Raw genomic sequence first — 27,403 nt, forward strand, 5'->3', positions numbered from 1 at the left:
TAAATGGCTTCTGCTCATTTCACTGAACAGTTGTCCACTTTCTTTCTTTCTCTTTCTTCCCCTTTATATCTATCCCTCCATCTTTCTTTCTTTTAATATCTATCCCTACTACAGTATCAGCTTATGCACTAGACAGAGTCCAGTCTCTTTCTTCCCTTCTATTTCCCCAGAATACTCGCCGACGCTGCCACATCTTCCAAGGGACCTCCTAAATAACTTACTGGGTACAATGTTCACTATATGGGGAATAGACCACCCAAGACCCAATCCCCACCACTACACTTTTGTCCATGTAACAAGCATATGTGTGTACTCACAAATCTAAAATTAAAATGGCAAATTAAGACACCAAAAAATAAATAAATAAATAAGAAGAAAAGAAAGTCATGACTTTTAAACCCTGGTTTTTCTCAACTTCTGAGTTAATAAACTAAAGAGGTTCTAACATTTAATATATTTTAATCTTTCTCATGAAGGTGAGGTAGCAAGATCCTCATTATGGCTTTTCTCAGAAAGTGTTCCTTTGACTCTGACACAAAGACTTCATGCAAACTATGGAAAATGAGTGTAGAGCTTTGAGTGTTATAATAGGAACATGACAATGAGCAAAGAAAAACAAACCAATAAAAGAAGAGCATTTTGCTGATTGAATTCTGTCTTATACATAATTCACTGAGATTTATCATAATACTGAAACAAATAGAGCACCAAAACATTCTCAAAAGAGTCTAGTCTCTACAGGCTTCTTGCCATTCATTGAATGTGCCATGATCTTACAGCCCTCTGTGTCATTGCTCAAGGTGCCCCCCAGGTCTGGAATGTTTTTGCCCAGTTCAGATATTCAGTCTAGTTTGAATGTTAACACTTTTCTTTATTGCTTCCTGATGCTACTAGGCAGAATTAATCTCTTCATGATTTGTATTTTATAATAATTACATATCTCTTTAACACCTTGTATAATAGTTATAAATCTGCCTTTTTCATGGAAGTTTGCTTCATAAGAGCAAGAACAATATCTTGTTTTCCCTAGAATCAAGCACAGTATTTTGCACAAAGTAAATGGTGAATATGTGCTTGCTGAATTAAAAAGAATATCAGAAGCTGTTGCTAAAAATTAGTTTAAGTCCATAAATCTAGGAAATGTGGTTGATTTTATTGTGAAATAGCTCTTCTAATTGTTATAGACTCAACTTAGAAAATAACATGATAAAATTGAAACTACAAGCAAATATAATAACTATGAATTTAGTGACTTTCCTTATTAAAGATGGCTGACATTGTTTTATAACTGCTTAATCTCACTGGGAGTTAATGGTGAGCTTGGCCAAATAAAGCCTTGAAGTCTTATTTTTTCTTAACTACTATCTGGTTGGTACTATCTTATAAAATTGATTTTTAAATTAAATTCATATTTTTGCATGTACTGGTCTGGTTAGGGCTTTCGGGGAGATGTTCTTTATTAGCAGGATAATTAAAGGAAAAAAATTACTAGAATTTCTTTGAAAGACTATATGAAAAGCTATCATAGGAACAAGTAGATATTCTATATTTTTCTGAAGGCAGCAGTTATAAGGAGGAAGATTTCTCCTAAATTTTTAAAAAGTGTTTCCAACAATGAATTATCTAGATTTTATTGGGTCTCATGATCAGAATTTTTTTAAGTTGATTGCTTATCTATTAGTGATGCTGTAAAAATAAGTCCTCATCTAGGGCCAGGTTACATCAAAAGAGATGACTCAAATTCTGAGGTTTTATGATTCCACAGATGCTTTTCATATTTTTTAATTGCTGTTATTCTTCAGTCACTCTTATTTTGCACCTAGTCTTTATCCTGTCAATTGGTTTAACCTGCCAATTCATGCCTGCACCTTGAGGGAAATTTCTCTTTATTAAGTAAGTCAGTGTGCTCACTGTGTGTAGCTCCGTTATAAAAGGGAATAAAGGTTGCTGAATGAAAAATGGGATTTGTAAACAAAATGATTTTTAGTCCATGTCTCATATCAACTCCCAGAATTAAGGGTCTAAAGAGCTACCAAATGTTAGTATCTCTTAATTCTTTCCATAATGATAAGATGGCAAAACCTTCACTATGATCCCTCATGCATAGTTTTCCTTTGACTCTAACATGGAGATTTCATGCAAACTATAGAAAAAGAATATACAGTTGTTAATACTATCACAGGAACATGCCAAGAAACTGTGTATGCACAAAGAAAATAAAACAATAAAATAAAGAACGAAAGGATCAGCATAAGCGAAGAACATGATGATATTTCCACTCCAGCTGCTTGAAAGGTGACTAGATTCAATAGAAAAACAAACGATGAAGGGGGAAAACAAAGATTGAATTAATCTCAGACATACATCTGGAGTCTATAAGACAGGAGCGGAGAAATGCTTTGTGACTGATCCATACTAATGGATAACAAAGATGGTTCATGCAATTCTAATATAGGCAGCTCTCAATGATAATGGGCCCAATGGTAGCATAAAGTGACTTGATATCGCCAATAACTCAAAGATGCATCTGTTTCAAAATTTCATCTTCATACTCATAAGATTTTTTTAGACAAATTTTTTTCTTCTTTCTTTCATCCAAGGACTAAAGGACAGACACATAAATAGGAAAATTCAGGATAGATCTCCTGAATATTTACTGAAGATCTTTTATGTCAAATAAATCATCAGATAAAAGAAATGTAAAATATACTCCTTGCCTTTAAGAGACTTAGTTTTTCCTTTGGTGGAAAAAATACACACTTGTAAAGACTCAAATAAATTAACACTATATGATTAAGCACCAAATGCATGACCATTGTCAATACAGGGCATTGACAATTTTAGAAAATAAAGCAATCATGTTTTGTTTGGGGAAGGAGTCCTGAAAACAACAGTACTTTAAACTTTAAAGGGCAATTAAGAAAATATGGTTGGCTACATAAGACAAGGAAGAAGGACTTTTTCTGGTACTATGCTTCTTTAACCAAGTTTAAAATGAACTATTGGATTGGTTTTACACACACACACACACACACACACACACACACACACATACACACACACACTCACCCACTCACATGCTAAACTTTTAAACAATGTAGCTTTTCTACGAAATGCTTAAGGTAGTTGTTAAAACCTTCTTAAGCCAACTGGTCTCTGAAAAACACTTTTCTCTTTACATGAAAATCAGCATACCAGTTTTCCCTGTCTACCACATCAATTAGAAACTAGCAATAATTAAACATACCATATTTCCCATAAACACACACAATTAAACAAGTAACTTCTAAGCATTCAGGCTCAGAAAGATTAAGGGATTTTTGAAAGCTGTAAAAATGGAAATCCCCGGCATTTAAAATGAGTATAGGCACATTATGCAAGGTCGAAAGCAAATTAAGAGAGAGGGGAAAAATAAAATCTCAGCACAGAAAAGGAAAAACAAAGGTAAGTGATCTCATTCTCATTTCGTTCTTCACTGATATCCTTTTTCATAACGTCTCCTGTCATAAGGAGGAACTGGTTTAAAGGAAGAGTTAGAGGCTACAAGTCAAGATTTAGAAGAGAAGCATCATGTCAAACTGCACCTGGAGCAATCTTTCAGCTAAAACAACAGTGAGAAACAGCAACATGTGTTGCTGCAAAGACAGCATCTAAGATTCTTCGTAGCAACCCAGAAGGAACTGGCGAACTTTCAATACTTTCACCAGATTAATGTTTTGGGGGTCAGAGTAGAATACAGACATCAGAAATGAAAAAAAAAATGGAGTAGTGGGAGGAATTATGTTCAGGTAATCTGTCTTCAACAAATGGGAGAGACAGGAACATGTTGTGGATGATCAGTAAAAGCCATTGTGCCATCATTGCATCATCTGCATGTAAATTGTTTTAGTTTACAAATAGGACAGATAGCCTTTGGCATATGAACACCAACTTCTGACAAGAATCACAGATGTGAACTCTGGCGGGGCTATGAGAATCCCACAGAAAGAAGAGTAATCACAATGTCCCCAAGAACACTAATAATTACAAGTGTGCTAGCTCAAAAGCCCCAGTAGTGGCTGCAGCATCTCTATCTCTCTACCTCTCTCTCTCTCTCTCTCTCTCTCTCTCTCGCTCTCTCTCTCTGCTCCTCCTCCTCCAAGTGCAAGAATAAGTTCACCCACAACCTCTGCTCCAGCCATGGACAGAGTTCACAAACCACTGTGTCTGCCCATCCTAACTGTCTATGTATGAGAAGAAATTGCCAGAACACACCATTGCACAGTGCTATGCCCCATGCTGTCACCTGGACACTAGCACAGCTAATGTCCTGAGTTTCATGGAAAATAGTTCCCGAGAGTTCCACCTCCTCTCCCTCCACTGGCATATCCCTGGGTCTCCCCTTTCCCACACTCCAAATATATCAACTCCTATAGATCAAGACCCTCACAGACACATTTTTAGCCTAGGCTCACTCAGCACGAGCCCCATTACCAGCATAAAACCCAATTAAGGGCCATGCAAATGGAACAGATGTCTACAGATATGCCAGTTCTCATCCTCTGGATGTCTCACAACCCTGAAAGGAGCCATATCCCTCATATTAGGCATCCCTCAGGGTGAATACACAATTACAGGTCATTTTTGTTAATGTCTTAAGGATGTTTTGGGTACATAGGAGCCACGCATCTTTATTTCACTGCAGTCATTCCCATGGAGCTGGACTCCAGGTCAGGCTGCTGGGCATGTCTAGGGTCACATCCGCAGTGCCAGAGGGTGGAACAGTGGACCATGGCTTTACATTCCTGGAACTCGATTTTTTAAAAAATAAATCATTTAGTTCTCTTTTATAGCAACTAAACAGACCAGGGATGTTTATATAAAACTAAATTATATAAACTATATTAAAAACAAAATAAAGGCTTTATAATACTTTGTGAATTAAACCAAAAAAGTAACTAAAGGACATAAATTTCAATAGCCTTCTTGTGAAACTGACCCTATAACTTTAGTAAAACAATATTACAGTGGCATTAATAACACTACTTTTCTATACAGTTTTATCATGTATACAACCTATTTTCATATAGCTCCTCAAAGAGAGATACTAGAATTTAATTATTTTTTAGGAGATGTTTAGGATAGGTTTTTTAAAAAGATTTGTCCTGTCTTGATAATTCCACAGGAAGCTGCAAAGCCAGAATTCCAAAGCATAAATACCTTCTTGTCCATTGCTTTTAGGACACTGATCATATTTATAAAAAATGTTTACCCCAAAATGACTTGGAAATTTAATTGAACTGACATATAAGAATTTTTTCTTTCAAACATTTTTCTTTCAAGATAATTTTTTAAAGTCATAAATCACTAACAATACTTTTTAATGTTTAGAAATGAAAGTTTGTCACCTAGATTATTTGATGTTGACATTCACTTTTGTATCAGTCAAAAAGAAGACTGTACTGGCCAAAATAATAAAGAGTAAAATATACACGAAGAGAAAGTTTCTCTTTATATGTAATAGTGGACTCCAAATTAATTCATATGTTCTCCATTTTCACACAAAAAAAGAAGTCTAAGAAAGCCATCATATTAGCATATTTCCTTACTAGCAAATCCACTTTTAGGAATTTATTCTAGAGGAAATGGGCAGACAAGTTCACAAATATATTTTATATAAACAAAAGTATTCATCTCAGCACTGTTTATAATGGTTAAAAATTAGAAATCACATGTTCAATAGGGAATAAGTTTAGTAAATTATGGCTGATCCATACCATGTAATACTATGCAGCTATTAGAAATTATGATGTAAATCAGTATTCACTGACATGGAAAGATGGCCATGATACGTTGTTTAATAAGAAAACACACTAAGTGCCATTCTTTTTACATGGAATGGAATGTAAAAGTGATGGTAAGTTGGTATGTGTGCAGAAAGTTCTGAAAGGCTGGGACAGTTTCTGAAAAGCTGTTTACCGCCCAGTTCGGTGGCTCAGCCTGTAATCACAGCACTTTGGGAGGCCGAGGCGAATGGATTGCCTGAGGGTTCGAGCAATTTGGCGAGAGGCCTGAGCCTGAGGGTTCGAGCAATTTGGCGAGACCTCATCTCTACAATAAATCAAAGAATTAGGGCATGGTAATGTGCACCTGTAGTTCTGGCTACTTGGAAGGCGGAGGCGGAAGGATCACTGGAGCCCAGCAGGTCGACGATGGGATGGCCGTGAATGTGCGACCGCACTCCAGCCTGGGCGACAGAATGAGACTCCAACTTAAAAAAAAGAAAAGCTTACCAAAGTATTAATAATGTGGTATTTCTAGTTGGCATGTTTTTTCTTTATTTGTATCTTTTTCTGTAGTGTTTAAATTATTTTTACAATGACAATGAGTCTTAAAAAAATACCAGGTCTCAGTCTGTTGCCCAGGCTGGAATGCGGTGGCATGATCACAGCTCACTGCAGCTTCGGCCTCCTGGGCTCAGGTAATTCTTCCACCTCAACATCCCAAGTAGCTGGGACTACAGGTATGTGACACCATGCCCAGCTAATTTTTTTTTTTTTTTTTGATAGAGATGATGTCTTGCTATGTTGTCCAAACCAGTCTGGAATTCCTGGGCTCAAGCAATCCTCCTGCCTCGGCCTCCCAAAGTGCTGGGACTTCAGGCATGAGCCACATAGCCTGGCTAATGTGTTATTTTTTTATAATCCAAAAATAGAAAGCCATCTAATTTTAATTTTTTAAATACAGACCTTAAAGAATTCATTTGTGGGATAGAGCCATGATTTGATTTAAAATACTGCACTTTGTGAAGTGGCACTAAATTAACCAATACAATGACTCTCCTTTTTCCCTTTGGCACATTTTACTCAAATAAGAGGTAAGGTTTAAGGAATAGATGAACTATGTCAAACATATTCTCTCTTCTCCTGTCCCATCAAATTAAGATGCTTCATAGAAGTGAACAGCTAGGTCAGAAAAATTGTAGAAGTTTTAATAAAGAAAATAAATGGTCTTGCTCCATGAAATTGTCTGTATCCATTTTCTCTTTGGGATTTCTAGAAGGGGAAAAGAACGAAACTTAAAAGTTATAAATCATGTTGGATCCAGAGTTTGAGTAAAGTTAGATTGACTAAAAACATCAATTGTGTTTAAATTCATTAATTGCTAATGATATTTTAATATATATTGATTCCTTGTGCATATGTACAAGTATAATGAGGGAACTACCTCATTATTTTAAAAAGCAATAAGAAAAGGAAAGGAATCAAGCATTTTTTTTTTAAAGGGAGCAGCATTAGGAGATGCTGAATTCAATAGCAATTCATTGCAATATCATTTTAGACATTGAAAAAGGAAAATCTAATGAAAGTGCACATTAAATGGGTGGCATTTTGAGAACTCGTCTTTTTTTTAAAAAAAAACAAAGATGTCCTGCAAATTAGAATTTCATGAAATGCAAATAAAATTCCTATATAGTACTGTAGAATTACATTTTCCAGAAAATATTTCTTTACTTTTCAAACTCACTGAGAAAATATGACCATCTATGGGCATCTTCTTTCACTTATTATCTTCTTGACTTAAAATAGCTCTAGCCAAAAGCAACCCTAGAATCATTATTTCTAAATCCTTCATTTTATAAATAAAACAACTGAGAACCAGTTAGCTTTAGTGATGCCATTAAGGTTAGTAAAGTTGTTAAATTAGACTCATACCTAGAATTCAGGTCTTCTCAGCTCAATTAATGATGTTTTCACTGAACCTTTTGAATTTGCACCTTGTTTTTACATAATATTAACTTAAAAATGCGAACATACACATACACAATATATATGTCACCTTCCTAATTACCCTTTAAATAAATTGCTCATGGCCGGGCTTGGTGGCTCAGCCTGTAATCCCAGCACTTTGGGAGGCGAGGCAAGCGGATTGCCTGAGCCTGTGGGTTCGAGACCCACCCGGGCAACTTGGCGAGACTTTGTCTCTACAATAAATCAAAAATTAGCTGAGTGTGATAGCGTGCACCTGTAGTTCTGGCTATTTGGAAGGCTGAGGTGGAAGAATCGCCAGAGCCCAGCAGGTCGAGGCTGCAGTGGCCGGGAGTGTGCCACCGCACTCTAGTCTGGGTGACAGAGTGAGACTCCAACTCAAAAAATAAAAAATAAATTGCTCACTTAAAAAAAGCATCAGATAAAACCTCAGCAAAATCAGGGTTTTCAGTAGGGGCCACTCTTGAAAAGTAAAAGACATACATTCACTCATTTATTCCTTAACCCAAGGTATATCAGCCTGCCTTAAGCACCTACTGATACACAAATGTAACATTTGTTATTCATACACCTTTAGAGCACAAAATAGTGCTAAGAGCTAAGAAGAGATGAGGTTTCCGCTTTCAAAGAGCAGGGTGAAAGTGTAAGTGTGAAAAATGCAAATCATTTAATAGAAATGCCAATGGTAAAGTCCCTATACCATAACATTAACTATATCAAAACAATGACATTTCTTTCTTCCAAATAGGAAGGCATACCGAGGACTGCAATCTCCCTGTCACCTGGGCTCCAGGACACCCAGTCAAGGTGAGAGGTCCAGATGTGGGTGAGGAATAAACATGACATGTTCAGGAAAAAATGAGAAACATGCTGCTCAGACAGGGAAGCTGTGTGCATAGTGGGGGGAAAGAAGAGGGTATATACAACAACAAGAGGTGAAGGGTCTTACAAACCTGAAAAAGGAGTTTCTACAAGTGATATGCTGGACAGGGGAACATACTCCTGGAAAATCACACAATGCCCATAAGGTTGAAATAAACTTCCATACAATTTCATCTCATCCCTGAATTGAAAGATTCAGTATGTTCTCTCTCTCTCTCTCTCTCTCTCTCTCTCTCTCTCTCTCTCTCCTTCTCTCCCCACCCCCCCCCCCCCAACATCCCAGATATCACACTTCTTTCTACTGCAGGTAAGGCAACATTAGATTTTATTTGCTCAGGAAGTCATGTGGAGAAGAGAGACTTTAAAAAACCAAAGAAAAAATGAGAATTAAGAGAATGGGAGTAGTGAAGACAGAAGGAATTTTCCTTCTCAAATATGAGAAAGAAGCAGAGAGTCAGAATAATTGAACATAATGAAGAGCATAATGGAATAAATATCATGATGGGATCCCGAATCGAATTTGTGTCTACTCTCTGTCCTGTGTCTGCCGCTGAAGGGATCCGGGGTTACCTAGCCAACATGAAGCTGTGTGGCCATTTGGCATGGGTGAGGATGGAGTAATGAGCTTCCTCTTCCTGACCGCAGCTCTGCCCCAGGATGCGATGGTTCTGATCAACATTTCCCCATCTGGCAGGCAGGCAGCCAAAAGATTGGAGACCTGAAAATGGATCACTGCCTGTTGACTCCCTGCAGCAACCAGCAAATGTAATATAATATTTGCACAATTCAATCTAATAGCAGTCATGCTGAGCCCCATCCAATGGAAAATGTTATGTTTTTCGTGAAAGAAAAAAAAAAATCAAGGTGGCTTCAATGGTATTATCTGACTCTCACGGATTTTGTTTTCCATCTTAACTTGATCTTGACTGATGAAAATAACTCACCACTGTCTGAAAGGTTGAAAACATCAAGGACCAGAATGTATTATCATTTACTTAGAAAAAGCAGCCTTATATAGTAATAACATCTTCTAATTTAGAAGACAAGTGTGGGGGTGGAAGTAGGGGAGGGAATGAAATGCTCATTAGCTTTTGCCAAAGGCCCTGGCACAGAGTTTTCCCAACTATTCAGAGATCAGTGTCCTATATTTACTTACCAGGGACAATTTATTTTCTTTTATATTTTCAAAGCACTTGAAATGATTTCTTTTCTTCATGATGGTTTCCATGTGCTGTTTCCAATTAAAGGGCAATGGGTTATTCAGTGAGTGTGAGGCAACATTCTGAAACCATTAAACACCACCATACAGGATGGGACCCTGAAGACTACAGGAGTCCCTCCAATGACATCCGGATCTCAAAAAAGCATTGAGCAGAAGACAGTAGAAATGCCTTGATTTCATAAAAGTTAGATAAATATAATTAGAATAACCACAAATGTGATAATAGTAACATTTTAAAACTCTTGAATGTTTCCTGTGTACTAAGTAATTTGCATGTATAATTTCTAAACGGGATAATGGGAAGCACATAACATTAATAAGGGTACCTGATCTCAAACCAGCCAAAGCGGAGACTAAAGGGAGGCCTACGATGACCACTTGGATGCCTCATCCTGAATTGTACCCCACATCTTTAAAATAAAATAAATTTCAAAAAATTTTCTAATCCTGAAAACATTGGCTGGAGATAGGTATTATTACTATCTCCATTTTACAAACGAGGAAACCAAGGAACAGAGATGAATATATTGAAAGAGTAAAAGTCTACTTGCTCTAAATACAGCTCAACAGAATTATATGCAGTTAATTCTTTATAGCTTGAGGTATTTCCCTTGAACAATCTATATTATTTTCAAGTGGAACAATCATTTAATTTTATTTGGTCTTATATATAATTTTAGAATCCATTGTCTTAAACTGATTAAACTATATAACAAAGAAATTTTGCTTAGTAATTGATACTACAAATATTTTATGAAATGTCATATTTATAAAAAATGAAAACTTGCACTGGGTTTTATAATTTGCTACAACCCAAATTATGATATCTAGCTTTTTGTGTTCTTGATTTTTATTTATATATCTGGAGGACAATGAATTGGATTAGTGCTTTTCTTATTCTGAAGAAAATAAAACTTATATGAAAGACAGTTACTTACTCCTCTGGTTAGAATAATAATAATGACAAACCCCTTTACTGCATGATTACTGTGTTCCAAGTAATCATCTTAATACACAACAATCTTTACAAACCATTGCAAAATGTATTATTAACTGGTTCTTTGGCTCTGTTTCCTCACTTTTAAACCAGAGTGATATTCCAACTTCTTTTTTTTTTTTTGCCTATAAAAGCAGTAATCTCTTTAAAAGTACCCCATTTTATAGATGAGGAAACTGAGGCTCAGAAAATGTGTTGAAAGCTACACAGTAAGTGGCAGCCAGCACTGAAATGTTTTTGTACTTTCAATGGGTAAGTTTCCAAACAATATACAGCAAATATAATCTCTTTTTTGAAGAACTAAAATTAAGACTCCCTAGAAAAGTATAACAAAACTCTTCTTTGCTCTAGGTTTGACATCAAAGTCAAAATAAACAGGATCCATGTGTCAAATTCTCCTCAACATTCCTTAAATTCTTCTTTTATCACTGGGAGGATCAATTTCAGAGGAAGAGAAAAGATTGTTTTAATATTATTTTTAACCAAACTTTCACAAAAGAGGTGACAGTGTTTATTCATTCATTTATGGAACATGTTCTAGAGACTAGTCAGTAGGCTGCTACATTTGGAAAAGCCAAAATGAATTCAGAGGAAATGAGACCACAGTTCAAAGTTGTTCTTGCAGGACCAGGATGTTAATCATTTAATGATGGAAAAATAACCACATGACTTGGGTTCCCAGAAGAGAAAGCTTTTCATTTTTATCATGGTGAAAGCCTGCCCTTCTTATCACACTTTTCATGGATGTATGTGCCACTACATTGGCGTCTTTATTGCTCCTTGAATGTACTCCTGTCTCGGGGCTCTTGTAGCACCCTGTGCCTGGAAGGCTCTTCTCTTACATCTGTCAAGCCAACTGGACACTATGTACATTTATTTTCATCTACCAAATGAAAAGGAAATGAATGCAAACTAACATTTAGTCTACTTTAGCATATGGACTGACAATGGTTTCCTGGTCCAGTCTGGTCTGTGGGCCAGACGGTTTTGTATTTCCTATAGCACTTGAGGTGATTTCACCAAAAATGGCAGCTCCCAGCATGGCACAGGGAAAAGAGGTTTTCTTATGGGTTCATTCTCTTTCAGCATTTTGCAATGAATTATGTTGTACTGTGCCTGATTAAGTGAATATCTACATGATTGTCTAGTTTCAACAAAATCAGCCCTCACAAAATGGCACTAAAAGTCTTTCTGAAAGAAGTCCACAACTAAAGACAACACATTTCAAGCACAATAAAACATGGCAGAGCGCACCCTTCTCTGTTTCTACAGCCACGCTTCATCAGTCATCTTGTGAGATTAAGCACCCTTGCTGTTTAGTCCTATGTGACAGGCAGGGAAAATGCTCAAAATTCTCCAGAAGATTATTTGGAATATGAATCTATATCCTCTGTGGTTACAGAGGAATTTTGCCTTAATGTTTTCTATGATATTAGGTAGTGTTAATGTGAAGCAATCAGAACCAGGAAGATGTTTAAAAACTAGGCACTTGGAACTTGAAAAAGTCCTAGATTTGTATTAACAGATAGTTGAGGTCAGGTAATACTCAATTTAAAACTTTAAGGAATTTAAACCAAATGTAATGTTTAGAAAGACTTTATGAATACAATTTAAAGTGGCTGAAATAAAACAACATGGCAAACCAAAAAAAATTTTTTTGAGTCAGTGTACACTACTACACCCAACTAATTTTTTTATTTTGTATGTTTTTTTCGTAGAGATGAGGTCTTGCTACGTTGGCCAGGTTGGCCTCAAGCCTAGGATCAAGGGATCCTCCCATCTCAGCTCCCAAAGTGCTGGGATTACAGGTGTGGTGGTTGACCTGAATTATTTTTTAACAAATACTGTTGAACATGCAAGGAAAACATCACCAAAAAATTGGTATAAATAACATGAGAACAAACTGCAGATTGGAGTTTTCTGTAAGTTTGGATAAAAGAGCAAATGTTTCTAATATGTCTGAGCCTCTAGTATTGTCTAGATTCTATTTCCATGCTGAAATAGATTACTTCTTTGGAGACTCAATAAGGAAATGTACAGTATAAAAAGTTCTCAAAAGTAAACGAAGTCTTTAATTCAAGAAAATCAATGTTTTATGGAAAAGTTGTATAAATAAGACTATCAATGGAACACTCGCTTAAAAAGGAATTGACAAAAAAAGATTTCTGGGATGTTTATGAAGGTGCAGCACATAAAATCCATTCAGTACACTCTTTTCAGACAAGTTCACGCAGCAAAATGAACTGAAGACAGAAGTGCAAAAGTGCTCCAGGATGTCATCAATAGGGTTAATTTTACAGAAACGCACATTTAAACTCTATTGGACTCTTTCAATCATATTAGAATGACATAGAGAGTGACCAGAAAAATATTTTGTATCATATAGAAATTTGTACCACCGAGGTTCAAACCTTTAAGAGAAAACTAAAAGATGGTTCACAGTTTTAACAGATAAACAAACATTCCAAATCTGTTGGCCTTTTCTGGGACGACAAGTGGCTCTCTTAGTTACCTGATATATATTTAACAATAATAAACAGAATGTGTGTTCCTACAATGAATTGCTTTGAAATTAAACAGAGAGGATGTTTTGAAAAAAGTTGTTGAAAATGTCTCTATAATTAGGTGATTTGCAGCTGAAAATTATTTAAGTGTATTCTTCTTTAAAATGTTGCATTTGCACATTTAACTAGGAAAAAAATCTAACCTGCTTTTATATCTTCCGAATTAAAAGTACAGTGATGCTTTTAACACTAAAATATACATTTATAGCCTATTTCAATTAGCTTCTAAGCACAAAGGGTGGACATCAGAAAAGATGAAAATCTACTGGTAAAATTGCAACAAAACTGGTTGCATTATTGGTTGATGAGAATGAAAAATGATTATCAAGTTGTGATTCATTTCTTCAATGGGCATATACCTTTCTTTCTTTCTTTCTTTCTTTCTTTCTTTCTTTCTTTCTTTCTTTCTTTCTTTCTTTTTCTTTTCTTTCTTTCTTTCTTTCGAGTCTCTCTCTTCTCTCCCAGGCTGGAGTATAGTGAAACACTCATGGCCACTGCAGCGTCAACCTGCTAGGCTCAGGAGATCCTTCTGCCTTAGCCTTCCAAGTAGCTGGAACTATAGACACACGCCACCATGTACAGCTGCATGTACATATGTTAAGAGATTATTTTTCAGCTCTGACAGTTTTTAAACGCAAATATTGACATAAATTAAAATTCCACTAGTCTTTGATTCATTGTACTCCATGGTATTATACACACACACACACACACACACACACACACACACACAAAGCCTCTGGGTATTGTAAATAAAAAGACTATTTTTTTTTTTTTAAGGCCAGGGTCTGACTCTGTCACCTAGGCTAGAGTGCAGTGGCACAATCACAACTCACTGCAACCTTGTCCTCCTAGGCCCAAGCAATCTTCCTGCCTCAGCCTTCTAGGTAGCTGGGACTACAGGCATGAGCCACTGTGTGTGGCCTAAAAAGACTTTTTATACTGTCAAGAAAGTAAAATAAAAACCAGTTTTAAAATATTATTTCATCTTTAAATCATCCCTTAAACATTTTTTGGTATGTTTTATACTGTACATAAAAGATTAGCACAGTAGTACATGCATGTACATACTATGTTTCACATACCAGGGGTGCCAAGAAAATGTATACCCATTTTAAGAGATGTTATCTGCATTTACTTTTAGTTCGCCACAATCAGAAGTGTCTGGACACTGGTGGCTACCACTTTGAGCACCTCTTGTAATTGCAGAAGCAAATAGTGACATGCAATCATCTTTTGTTATTGGTATGTATTGAGTATTACAATTTGAATAGTTTTTTCCTTTCTTAAAATGTATACACATTTTTGGTATCCTCTGTATATTGTATATGTGTGTGTGTGTGTGTTTATGTATGTGTGTGTTTGTGTGTGTGTGTGTATATTTTATACAATAAATTTTAAAATGTATTGGGGGGACACCCAAGAAACCAGAATTATCTTTTGAAGAGTGAGCCCCTTGTAGTACAGGCTACCCCCACTAGGTGAGTGTTCTAGAAACCCACTGGCATCAGTGTATCAATTATCTTTACATTGTGAGAGGCTACGTTCAGCTTCAGTGAATTTTTTTGGAGATTCTTTCAATGTGTTTGCCCATTTCATGGTAGGTGATTTATGAGCTTACCTACTCACACCACGTTGAGTGTTCAGCAATTTTTGACAAAAAACATGACCCCCGTGCCCCACCCTCCATACCTCCATATTCACCCCATCTCACCTGAGCAACTTTTTTTGTTTCCCTGGCTGAAAAAAGTCCTCAAAGGGAAACATTTTGCCCATGTGGAAAAGGTGAAACAAAAAACCGAAGGAGCACTAAAAGGCATCAAAATTCATGAGTTCAAAAGCTGTTGTAAGCAGTAGACAAAGCGTCTTGATAGGTGTATGGCATCAAACGAAGAGTACTTTGAAGGTGACTGAAACGTAAACACGTAAGAATAAGTACACAATTTTTTATAAATAAATTCTGGGGCTTTTGGGGGGGTCCCTCCTCATATGTATACATATGGGATATGTTCAAAATAGTTACTTAAAGAGGCACAATCAAAGCTTTTTAGAGATCACTGGTCTAATAGTGGAAACAGACTTGTGAGCAAAAGTTGCAGCCAAAGGCAGCACAGGGAAGCTCGATGAGAAGCTATGTGTGGTCACGGGAGCACAGGACAGCAAGTGCTTGCCTCTAACTGGGAAATTAAGTCAAACCTCTCAGAGTACTGACTTTGAGAATCTTCCAGAGTGAGAAAGATGTTGGCAAGCACATTAGGGTAGATATTAGCAGATGAGGCAGACCAGCATTCCAGCCAGGGACATGACAGGGATGAAGAAGCAAAGAGGGTACAGTGTCTGAGAGAGCTGTGGTCTTTCCTAATGGCTAAATGCACTTCTGGGAGAGTGACAAGTGATAGGGCTGGAAAGTTTGTCAGGGCCTAGATCATGAAGAGCTCTGTGTGTCTAGTGGGGCCATCGGCCTGTGAACAGGCCCCAATGCAGGGTGGCAGCTAAGGCAGAGGCCTTGCCACACTGGCCTCTGTCCCAATCCCGCCACTTAACTAGCTGTAGCACCTGCAATTATTTACATAACTTCTTTAACCTAAGTTTTCTCTTCTATTAAAAAAAAGTGGGGAATAGTAGGGACATTATAAGTGAAATAATTCCTAAAGCACTTATCCTGAGTCTGAGCATAGTAAGAGAAAATCAGTGTTACGGCTATTTCAGTGACAGTGATGGGAGCCTTTGAAGTATTTTCAGCAGTGACATAACAGGTGATTTAGAAAAATCTCTCTGCCAGTTCTCTGCAGCATGGACCTGAGGAATGTGAAACCAGAAGCAAAGTGACAGTTCTGGGGCCCACACAGTTATGCAAAAGACAAACACCAGAGCCTGAGCCAGGGGCACACAGGAATACAGGGCAGGAGACCAGCACGAGCTGCTAAGGAGCTAGGGAGTCAGCATCCAGGCTGCTATGGAAACACTTGGATTTACAATCCTTTCAGAAGATCACCTTTCATTTGTCTTGAACTGGATGATAAAATTCTCAAAACCCGGCGGCTGCTAGAAAGTTTTTGCTTCAAAAATAAAGTAGCATGCTATCATTTTTAAGAAAACATATGAAATCTTGGTAAGAAGAAAATCAAAGAAAATCTATCCTTTGGAAGACAGAATTAGGAAGATTTTTAGTCTGTTTCTATTTTATTTGCTAAAGTATTTGTTCTGGAAATAAAGGTTTCAAATAAAACGATTTGATTTTAATTTAAAGTAAGTGAGATTACACTTAATGGCAGAACAAGAAAAGCAGGTATGATTTCAGGGCTCACAAAACTCTCCACTGTGGTCTGCTTAGAAGTCTTCTTCCTCTCTGTCCTGGCTGTTCAAACAGCACTAAATCCGAAAGTGACATGTACGGGAGCTCAGAACACAAAGCCCAGATCCAGATTCTCTAGATGTGAACTCCAGCTCAGACCCTAACTGCCCATGAGACTTGGAGAAGTCACTTAACCTCTTTGTGACTCTGTAACAGGGATCTTAAATATAAGTCGTCTCAGAGTTCTATTTTATTTGTTTGTTTGTTTTTGAGTCGGAAGTCTCACTCTGTTACCCAGGTTGGAGTTCAGTGGAGTGATCACAGCCACCGCAGCTGCAACTTGCTGGGCTCAGGTAATCCTTCCACCTCAGCCTTTCAAGTAGCTGGAACTACAGGTGCACACCACCATGCCTGGCTAATATTTTTAATTTATTTTAGAGATGAGGTCTTGCTAAGTTGCCCAGGCTGGTCTTGAATCCCTGGACCCAGGCAATCCTCTTGCCTCTTCTTCTCAAAATGTTGGATTACAGGCATGAGCCACCCTACCTGGCCCTCTTCTTGTATTTAAAAGGCGACTGAAGAAGTGTCTGGCACCTTGTAAAATCATATATAAGTTTCTTAAATAAAATTATCTCCAGAAGATACTGTTAAAGGCAAGAAGATATTTGGGGAAAGATGATACCCATTGATTATTACTATATATTTTCTAGGCAAAAATCAATGTGTCCCAAAAAGGTAAACTCAAGAAAGGTAAATTTTGTTAAAGGGAATAAAGGAAGAGGGGTGAAGGGAAATAGTCTAGGTAGAATCAAATACAACACAATTCTGTTCTGGAAAACTCATCCTTCATTGTTTAATCAATTCAATACTCACACTGCTTCCAGATACAAGAGGAGAAGCTAGTCACAGTGACTAGGATTATGAAAGCCAGAGACCAATGGCTAGGAAACAACGATTTGTTATGTAATCTAGAGACACAATTTTTCATTTATAATGTTTCAAATGGTAGATTCATCAGATTTTTTAGTTCATTTATCTTAAACACACTGTATGCTAGTTTAAAGAAAACTACATCTGATAACCTGTCATATGCAAACAATTTTTCACAAAGACTTTGAAGACACAGTTTGTTGAAAATCTGGCCATCAGTGCTTTTTGAAAATAAGAAAAGAATGATAGATAATTGAGAAACTAAAATACTTAAGTAATCTAATACCATAAATATATGGTTGTCAAACAAGGAGCAAATGTTAGTTATTTTCTCAGTTAAAGTTTTTAACTTCATGAAGTTGTTTACTCTTCAGGATTTTAATGGAACTGTTTCTAAAACTCTGTTTCTTTTCACAAAAACCTCAGTCTCATGGCATTTGTTTTCCTCATGAATCTATTAGAATACACACAATAGGCATCTTGGAGTTTATACATCTTTCAGGTTTCTTGACAAGTAAAATGGTCCCCTTTCCAGTCCTTCTCTCATTGCACATTATCTTGGAGATGCCTGTCCTGGAATCCTTTTCTACAGGCCCATTAAAAGAAAAAATGGAATGTTATCAATGTTAAGGATTAAGCACAGATTTGGTGAGATTCTGTTTCATATAAACCCAGAATAAGGGTCATTGCAATGTTCAGCAATACTAAGTGACAGCCAGTTCCCCTTTCCGGGAGAGTCGCATGATGCCCTTGCTAAAGGAAAATAATTATATGTGACTTTGGATTGCTTTGTATAATTTTTTTTGCAATTTTTTTTGGTATCAATTTTTTAAAATCTCTAAACTGAGAATGAAACTTTGTCAACTCAGTTGATATCAAAAAAGATAACATATGTTAACACATTTGGAAAATTATAAGATATATACATGTGAAGTACTTTCAGCCCAATATATGAATTACCTTATATTCTTGAACACTTATCAACTGGCAGAGGGAAGTTAAATTATTTTGGAAGCTTCAGTTCTTGTTTAAAACCATTAGTATGAAAACTATGTAAAACGTCTAGTTGGGTATGTGTATGTCACAATGACATTGCTTGTTTGATAAGGCAAAGATTTCTGCATTTCCTGTGAATGAGTGACTACTGTGGGAGGTGGTTGGATTTGAGCATGTTGCCAGTACCCTACCCAGAAAGGCCAAACTCTTAACCAGGGGCTGGCAGGAACAAGCTGGCATCTTGATGAACCACTGGGCTTGGAGGGGATACAGAAGAGATTGGGCAGAAGCCTGATTCCTCAGGTCAGGAGGCTGTGCACTGGCGAGGCCCTCCAGAACTCCTAGAAAAAACAAGTGCTCAGGCACCTGGACACCAGCCCCAGGAAAGACAATGGTGGCCTCACCATGTTAACCAGAGAAGCACTTCAACCAAAGAGAAACCACCACCTCATTCTGTTACAGATGAATATATCCATATCTTTCCCTTCTCTCTCCAGTCTCTCCTCCTCCCCTCAACCTTGGAGGGTTAGAGGAAGGTAACTGTAGTGCAGACACCCTCTTCTCCATGCCACTCCATGGAGCCACGAGCCTGGTCACGGCGACTAGGGAGAGAATTTAGAGTCAGACCTGTGATTGAAGTGTCCATTGGACTGGGCTGTTTTTGTGTTTTTTTTGTTTTTTTTAGTTGGAGTCCCACTCTGTCGCCCAGATTGGAGTGCAGTGGCCGCTCCCGGCCACCGCAGCCTCGATCTGCTGGGCTCCGGCCATCCTTCCACCTCAGCCTTCCAAGTAGCTGGAATTACAGGCATGCGCTACCACGCCAGGCTGATTTTTTGATTTATTGTAGCGATGAGGTCTCGCTGCCCAGGCGGGTCTCGAACCCACGGGCTCCGGCAATTCACTCACCTCAGCCTCCCAAAGGCGAGGGATTACAGGCTGAGCCACCGAGCCCGGCTAAGGACTGGGCTGTTTTAATAACCAAAAGTCACCAGAAAGGCTTGGGATTTGCTCAAAGCATTATTAAGACAGAGATTTGTTGTCTTCATCATGATTGTAAGCAGTTACTGAAAGAAATAAAACAACTTCATATTTATAACTGAATGAGTTGACACTCCTCAAAAAAAAAAAAAAAACCAGCTATATCACACAGGTTCATATTATCAATCACATGTACTTGATGAATGTTAGTCCTGAAAACTTATCAAGTCAGGTGACTTCCATTGATGATCATGTCGAAGCTACTGTTTCTAAGTGCAATGAATGAAAATTTGACTGGGCTTAGCAAGAATTGTAAACTACTCCTTTTTCTTCCTCCTCCTCTTTTTCCTCCCCCCCTTTCTTTTCTTTTTACATGTGAGTCAGTACTTTATTTATTTATTTATTTATTTATTTATTTATTTATTTATTTATTTATTTATTTATTTATTGAGTTGGAGTCTCACTCTTCGCCCAGACTGGAGTGCAGTGGCGACTCCTGGCCACCGCAGCCTCGACCTGCTGGGCTCCTGCGATCCTTCCGCCTCAGCCTTCCAAGTAGCTGGAACTACAGGCACGCACTACCATGCCCGGCTAATTTTTTTTTTTTTTTTTTTTTTTATGGTAGAGATGAGGGCTTGCCAAATTGCCCAGGTGGGTCTCGAACCTGCGGGCTCAGGCAATCCACTCACCTCAGCCTCCCAAAGCGCGGGATTACAGGCTGAGCCACGGAGCCGGGGGTGAGTCAATACTTTAGTAACCTGAGATGATTTTTACTATTCAGCAGATGTATACTTTCAGTTAGTCTTGAGAGGTGTTTCTTGAATGTCATTGTCAGAATCTAGAACTCTCAACTTAGAAGCAAGTATGCTAAATTTTACTGGGTATTAAACTAAGGTGACTGCTGGTTTTTTGGTCTAGTTTTTCACTTATTTATTTATGTTTTTAATTTAAAAGATGTGGGGTACAATTCAGGATTAAGTAGTCAAGTAGTCACTGTACAGGTAAAGTTTGGGCCTCCCGTAGGTCCCCACTTCGCCTGGTTTGAGATCAGGTACCCTTATTGATGTCATGTGCCCTCTTCCATTCCTCCCCTGGCAGCGTCCTGCTACAACCAATCTCTTTCTTATAGTATTAAAATAAATACTGCTGCTTTTAGAGTAAGTTAAATTATCAAATTCTTTCTTCCTCTCCTCTCCTTCCCCTGAATCTTTCTCGTTTTATCCCCCCCACCCCCACCCTTCCACTGACTCCCATTTAGAAGGGTACTAGGCAGGATCTAAGTACACTGACAAAGTCAAACTGCCAGGAAATAAATTGTCAGTCTCTCCTCCGTGCAGGTACCCCTAACTTTTACAGTGATCATTTTGGGGCTTCCCAATAACCCTCTCTTTCCTCCAGTCCACCCATCTTAGCTTCAGAAAGGGAAAATTCTCCCACCACTAATTATACCTGCTCACAGTGCCAGGAGCTCAACAATTCTTGGCCTCTCTCTGGTATTCCTCTTAATTTGGCTGGGAAAGGGGCAGTGGGGCAGTAGTCAAAGGACCTATCTTGCCACCCCTCAGTTAGCCTTGCAGGCCTCAACTTCCGTCTTATTCTTAATCTCTTCTTGACAATTACAGAACATCAGAGCAGGAAAGAATCTTACCTGACTGATGATTATGTCAGATACCAGATATATACACACTATATAAATATTTTAAATATTTTAAAAGTATTTATATATATATATTTAAAATTATATATATAAAATGTTTCAGTTTTATTTTATTTTTAATTGAAAAATAATAGTTGTATATATTTATGGAATCCAATATGATATTTCAATACATGTGTACATTGTGGAATGATCAAATTAGGCTAATCGGAATATTCATCACCTCATATATTTATCATTTCTTTGTAGTGAGAACATTTAAAATCCTCTTTTTTCACTATTTTGAAATATACAATACATCATTATCAACTATAATCACTGTGCTGTGCAATAGAACACCAGAATGTATTTGGTCTCAACTTACTACAGCAGTGGTGTGAATCTTGACCACCCATCAGAATTACCTTTGGGGTGTTTATAAATCCTGTTGTCCAGGGTGAACCCCAGACAAATTAAATCAGAGTTGGACATAAACCATAGTATATTTTAGAATAATCTTTCCTTTTGGGACCACTTTAGCCTATCTTTATCCTCTTGGACTCTATTTCCACCAATAAGTAGGAGAAAAATCAAACCCCAGAATTTTTTATAGCTCAAGCAACTGAGCTTTTCCACACCTAAATTTCCCTAAAATGATCTTTTCACACCTACTTTTTAGGTTTTGAGGAGCATTTAAAGAGATAACTAAAAGCACTTAAAACATTTTCTGGCACGTAGCAAAGGCTTGATAAATGTGAGCTACATATGTGCTGTGTACAGATAACGGCAACATTCATGCACAATGTTGTATCTCATTGTCATCCTTAAACAAATGTGATCTGTCTTAAAACATACAATACTAAAATAAAGTGTTTTTTGTTTTTTTTTTTTTAGTAACACTTGTTTAATAGCTTTACCTAGTTCACACTGACTTGTATAAGCATACATGCCTAAAATTTCTAAAAAGGGCTAAAAAATCAATTTAAAAATTAAGCAATCAGGCATATTTTCTAATAAAGATATTACTAGCTTTTCACATATAGTAAAAAGCAACGTGTTCTCAAATATGCACACTCAAACCCATTAAAATATTTTTCTTCAGGGCATGGTGGTTTATGTCTGTAATCCTAGCACTTTGGGAGGCTGAGACAGGAGGATCAGTTGAGTCCAGGAATTCAAGACCAACCTGGGCAAGAAAGTGAAACCCCATCTCTACAAAAAATAGGAAAAAAAATTAGCCGAGCATGGTGGCACTTTCCTGTAACCTTAGCTACTCTGGGCTGAGGCAGGAGAATCGTCTAAACCCAGGAGGTTGAGGCTGCAGTGAACTGTGATCATGCCACTGTACTCCAGCCTGGGTGACAGAGCAAGACCCTGTATCTAAATAGATTTATAAATATCTTTCCCCTCTTCATGTTTCTGGAATTATTCTATTTGAAACATTTTAGAAACCTCATTACTGGCACTAAGAGATGAGTGATATCATTTTGGAATGTGCTCTGCCTAAATACTATATTTTTATTCACAGAATGCATACAGGGCAATAGATAAACCCATTTCTGTCTCAAGAAACTAATGATTATAATTTCTCATCTCAATTTTAACAAAAAATTATTTGAAACTTTGAATTAAAATTCAATAGAAGAATAAGTGCTATAGTGGTATATATTGTTTGAAGAAAAAAATAAATTTCTAACTACATGAAAATATGTTAAGGATAAACAGTATGAATATTTCTTTATTCATGGTTTTTGAAATGATATTAATTTCTGAATTGTATATAATATTTGTTTGTAGAACAAAAATTTCTCCCCACTTCTTTATTTGAAGATTTTCCAAAGTGATTTGCCAAGAGAATGTCCTAAATCATAGCCAAGTAAGTGCGTGTCCCCAAGGAGAGTTTTGTCAAGTAAAGGCCCTTTTGCAGTACTATCTGCACACACACAATGGGGTTTTATGTTTATGTTTTGGATAAATTTAGTTCTGTGTATGAACTCTTGAAAATATACTTTGCAGAGTATTATCCTATGGCTCAGTGTTAGAAATGTTTGCTTCCCATTCCATATATTTAGAATATAAATTAAAATATACATAAATGTTTAAAAACCAGGTTTATGCTACTGATTATTTGGGCCTTTTAAAAATTCAGTTTACTTTTGAAAACAACAGAATTTTATGGCATTGAGTTTCAATGTCAAGTTTTAGTAATTAATATTTCTGTTAATTACCTTTAAAAGTTGGGGTTTGTGTACAGTTCGGACAGTCAGCCACATAGTAAAATGTTTAAACATATCTTAAAAGTAACTAACATGTCTAAAAAGATTTTTCCCAGAAATTATGAAACGATTCAATTTCTGATCATTCTTGATAGCATTATATTCGTTTTTCTTGTGCTATTTCAGCCTGTTAGGTTTTTATTCTATATACAATTATGTAAAATCTAAATACTTAGATATTTCACAGCAAGTCTAAATTTATTATTGTCTATAGAAATGTTTTGAAGCATTCACATTTTAAGGGGCATGGTTCAAGCACTGGCTAAAATTTTCTTTTCTTTGGAAATATTTATTTTTTCCAATTCCCAGATTAATCCTTTGCATGTTCTTCAACATGGTGAACACTTTCTTTGCCAGTAATCATCATCTTCCGATCCTTTCCATCTCTCTCCTTGCAACCTCCTGCTTGGAAGTGATAACCCTAATAAGCTGTCACCAGCCCTTAAAAGAGGAGAAAGTCTAGGCCCAAGCAACAGTCACTTCCTCTTGAACTCAATGAGAGATCATTACTAGAAGTGATGCAACTTAGTATTTTAAATAAAATATAGTCACCTTTGTGAGACCATGGCCCTGATAACAAGGAAAGTGACAAGCACTTCACTCCAATGGCTTTCTAGAGCAAATAATGCTAGTATAAGAAACTGAATATAATAGCTTGAACTAAAAAACAGGGGGCATTGCACAGTAATTTAGAAGTTTTATCTTCTTTAGGCGGTTCTTTGGTCTCAACATATGCACAAAAGGCAGACTGTAAACTATGGTTTCTCTTTCTCTCTTTCTCTTTCTCTCTCTGCCCCCTTTCTCTATTTCTCTTTTGCTCTCTCTTTCTCCCTGTCTCTCTCTCCCTCTTTCTGTCTCTCTCTCTCTCTCCCTCTTTCTTTATTTTCCTTCCTCCCTCCCTTCTCACATGTACGTGCGCGCGCGCGCGCGCACACACACACACACACACACACACACACACACAGATTAAGGCAAACACTCAGATGCTTTCATAACAGTATCTTAAAATCTATAGCTCTAACTATAGTATCATACACTAGAAAATCAAAGCCAATATCCAGATGCTTTCATAATAATCTTTTTAAAGCCACAAATATATTTCCTGAGTATTTTAGGACACATGATTTGGGGAGAGTGTAGGGCTGGACTATTTGACCCTCACACAGCTTAACAGCCTCACTGAATCCTGGCAATAGAGATACCACAAGCAAAGAAATGCCTTCATTGCACTCTTCCTTAGCAGTCAGCTTCATTTCCACAGTGAATCGCCACCAGGCAGTTCCACTTTGAAATCAGCACATGGAGAACTCAGGAGAAACTACTCACACTACTCATTCTATTTTTCAGGCCTGACTTCTACAAAGAGCCACAAGGGAATAACAGCTTTCAGTCACCATTGCCCCCACATTTCAATTAGTAGCAGTGATTCTAAAATTGTACACTATTAGGATCATTCAAGCAAGATAGAATTTCATGGATCACACAGTCCAATTTCTTCCTTACTTCTTTCCCATACCACTCAAAATTTTTGTCTCTCTCTACCTACACACACATAAATACACACACACACACACACACACTCACACTAGTAGATGAGACAGGAAGGGTAAGAGATTTGCCTAAGGCCCGGCTGCAAGTCAGATCAGAGCTGGAATTAGAACTCAAATCTCGGCAACTGGCGTCAGCCAACAGCTATTCTAGACTCAGAACAAAACTGCTTCAGTGTCATGAATTCTACAAACACTGAATTAGGCATTCATACTTTATTAGATGTTGCCTGCTATACTCTCCTAAGGAAACCCAATGACACTGTATTGTATTTCTGACCCTTTAATCACTACCAGTGCCAAGCTGAAGACTCAAGGCAACTTACTTAACCTCTCTGAGCTCTTTCCTCATCTAAAATTGATAGGTTGAACTGGAGACATCTGAGGAACTTTCCAGTTAGAAAAACTGTGTTTCATCTCCTGTTTTTTATGCTTCATTCCCAATGTCTGCAATTTTCACTAGGTGGCAGGATTCCACCATCATATTATAAAATGATTTTTTGATGGATGCCTAGAGACAGACAATTTCAAAGAAATGTCTTTCTTCATTTGGAACAGTTTTTTAAAAGTAAAAGTCAAGGGAAACAACAGCTATAGAAGCAGCGGTCCATATAGTGCATAAAGATCTAGATTTATTTTTCATATAAATATACAGAAATATACTACAATTTACAATTTGATGTTAAAATCAGGTAAAAGTTTGCTTAGTTCAAAGCATTTTAAAATTTATTGTAGCTGACTGCCAATTAGACAATAGTAGATCCCCTTGAGCAAACTGGTAATGTACCCAATATCATGGCAACAAAAACATGAAACATTTCAAGCCGTTATTAGATGCATTACAAACTCACTTCTTAGTTAGTTACATTATTTTTCGAGTATCTGTGAAATTTATGTCGAGTTCTTAACCAGAAGAGGACACGAGATGGAATACAGCACTTGGATTTTTGCATTTATTCGTCAAATCCTTAAAAGGGTATTCTCTTAAATAGATTTCATGACATTCCATCATGCTTTAAAAATTATTGCCCAAAATGGGCCCTTTCATGAATGCTGCACAATAAATGTCACTACCAACACTTTATAAGAGTCCTCAAAATAACTAAGCCAAGTGGTTAGACAGAGCTGAGCATTTCCCCTCTGCCAAAGCTAAGTGACATGAAACAGCAACTCAACTGAACATTCTAATATCGTCTAGAAGAAACGTTCCCCTATGCCTTACTGGTTGTCAGAAGAAAGTGACTCACTAGGCCGATTCTTCAGCTGATCATTACGGTACTCCTCTTTCCCCGTCACCCCGTCAGTTACAAGTTAATTATATAGTATATGGCGCAGAGCACTCTCCATGTACTCTCCATATTCTTAGAAAACAACCCACATCCTAGAAAAATTCTACGCCAGCTCCAAAAGCAGACGAGTACACAGAACTTGAAACCCCATCAACAGGTTGTGTCGGTTCCCTCCGTCCCAGCACTTCTCGGTCTTACCTTGGCAACTTGTAAGGGCAGCTTCTGCTCCTTGCCACCTTGCAGTCGGAAGCCCCAGGGCGCCCCGCCGGTCATGGAAATGCAGATACAATCCCCCGTGCCCATGTTTTTCCTTTCAGTGGGGCCGCATGAAGAGCTCGAAGAGAGAAAAGCCAGGCCTGAACGCGGCGGAAGATGCGCGCTGGGCTAGCGCCGGCCAAGGGCGCGGGACCAGACGCGCGGAGCCGCCGGGCCGCCGGCGAATCTGTGCGGCTCCGGGATTGTCCTCCAGGAGGCGGCGGCTCCGCGTCCAGGACACAGCCCACTCCTGCGTCACGCCCCTCGCTCGGCCCACCTTCAGGGAGAGGGGGCGCCCGCTCGCGGGGCGAGATAGGGGAGGGCGGTCCTGTTCCTGCGCGAATGTGAAATCCCAGTTCTTAGAGGAAGGAAGGTACGGCGGGTAACTTACATTTAATAATTCTATAATAGTAGAGGACACATGAGGGCCATGAGTGACACTGTAAAATTTGACCTCTGAGAACTCAACTCCAGGGCATTAGATTCTCTCAAATACATGTTTTAAGAATCACCACATCGACGAGTGAAAGAGTCAAAAGGGAGTTTGAGTGGGTTAAATTATTATTTTTCTGTCTGCAGAATTAATCCCATAAATAGAGGAAATAAAAGAAAGCGTAAACATTTAATTTGCAGAAACCTCCTACTCTGAAAAGTACTTTCCTTAAGTATGATACATATTTAGAGAAGGGGGAAGAGGGAGGGAGGGGGGAGAGGGGGAGTGAGAGAAAGAGGGGGGAAGAAAGGGAGGGGGAGAGAATGGATGAATTTTCCCCTAGGAAACTACATTC

At 37.7% G+C, this 27,403-nt stretch overlaps 1 protein-coding gene across 2 annotated transcripts in view; it reads right to left on the reverse strand.

Annotated features, from left to right (window-relative positions):
• SYNPO2 (synaptopodin 2) overlaps positions 1 to 26,769 on the reverse strand; it is a 182,150-nt gene extending 155,381 nt beyond the window's left edge. For both annotated transcript variants that reach the window (XM_008067356.2, XM_021717249.1), the window contains exon 1: positions 26,559 to 26,769. In XM_008067356.2, the coding sequence (XP_008065547.1) occupies positions 26,559 to 26,663 (105 nt within the window). In that variant the 5' untranslated portion in view covers positions 26,664 to 26,769. The remainder of the gene's footprint in view (positions 1 to 26,558) is intronic.
• Between the last annotated feature and the right edge of the window lie 634 nt (positions 26,770 to 27,403).

The sequence above is a fragment of the Carlito syrichta genome, unplaced genomic scaffold (assembly GCF_000164805.1).
Source record: "Carlito syrichta isolate Samal-C Ts95f unplaced genomic scaffold, Tarsius_syrichta-2.0.1 Scaffold309486, whole genome shotgun sequence".
Lineage (NCBI taxonomy): Eukaryota > Metazoa > Chordata > Mammalia > Primates > Tarsiidae > Carlito > Carlito syrichta.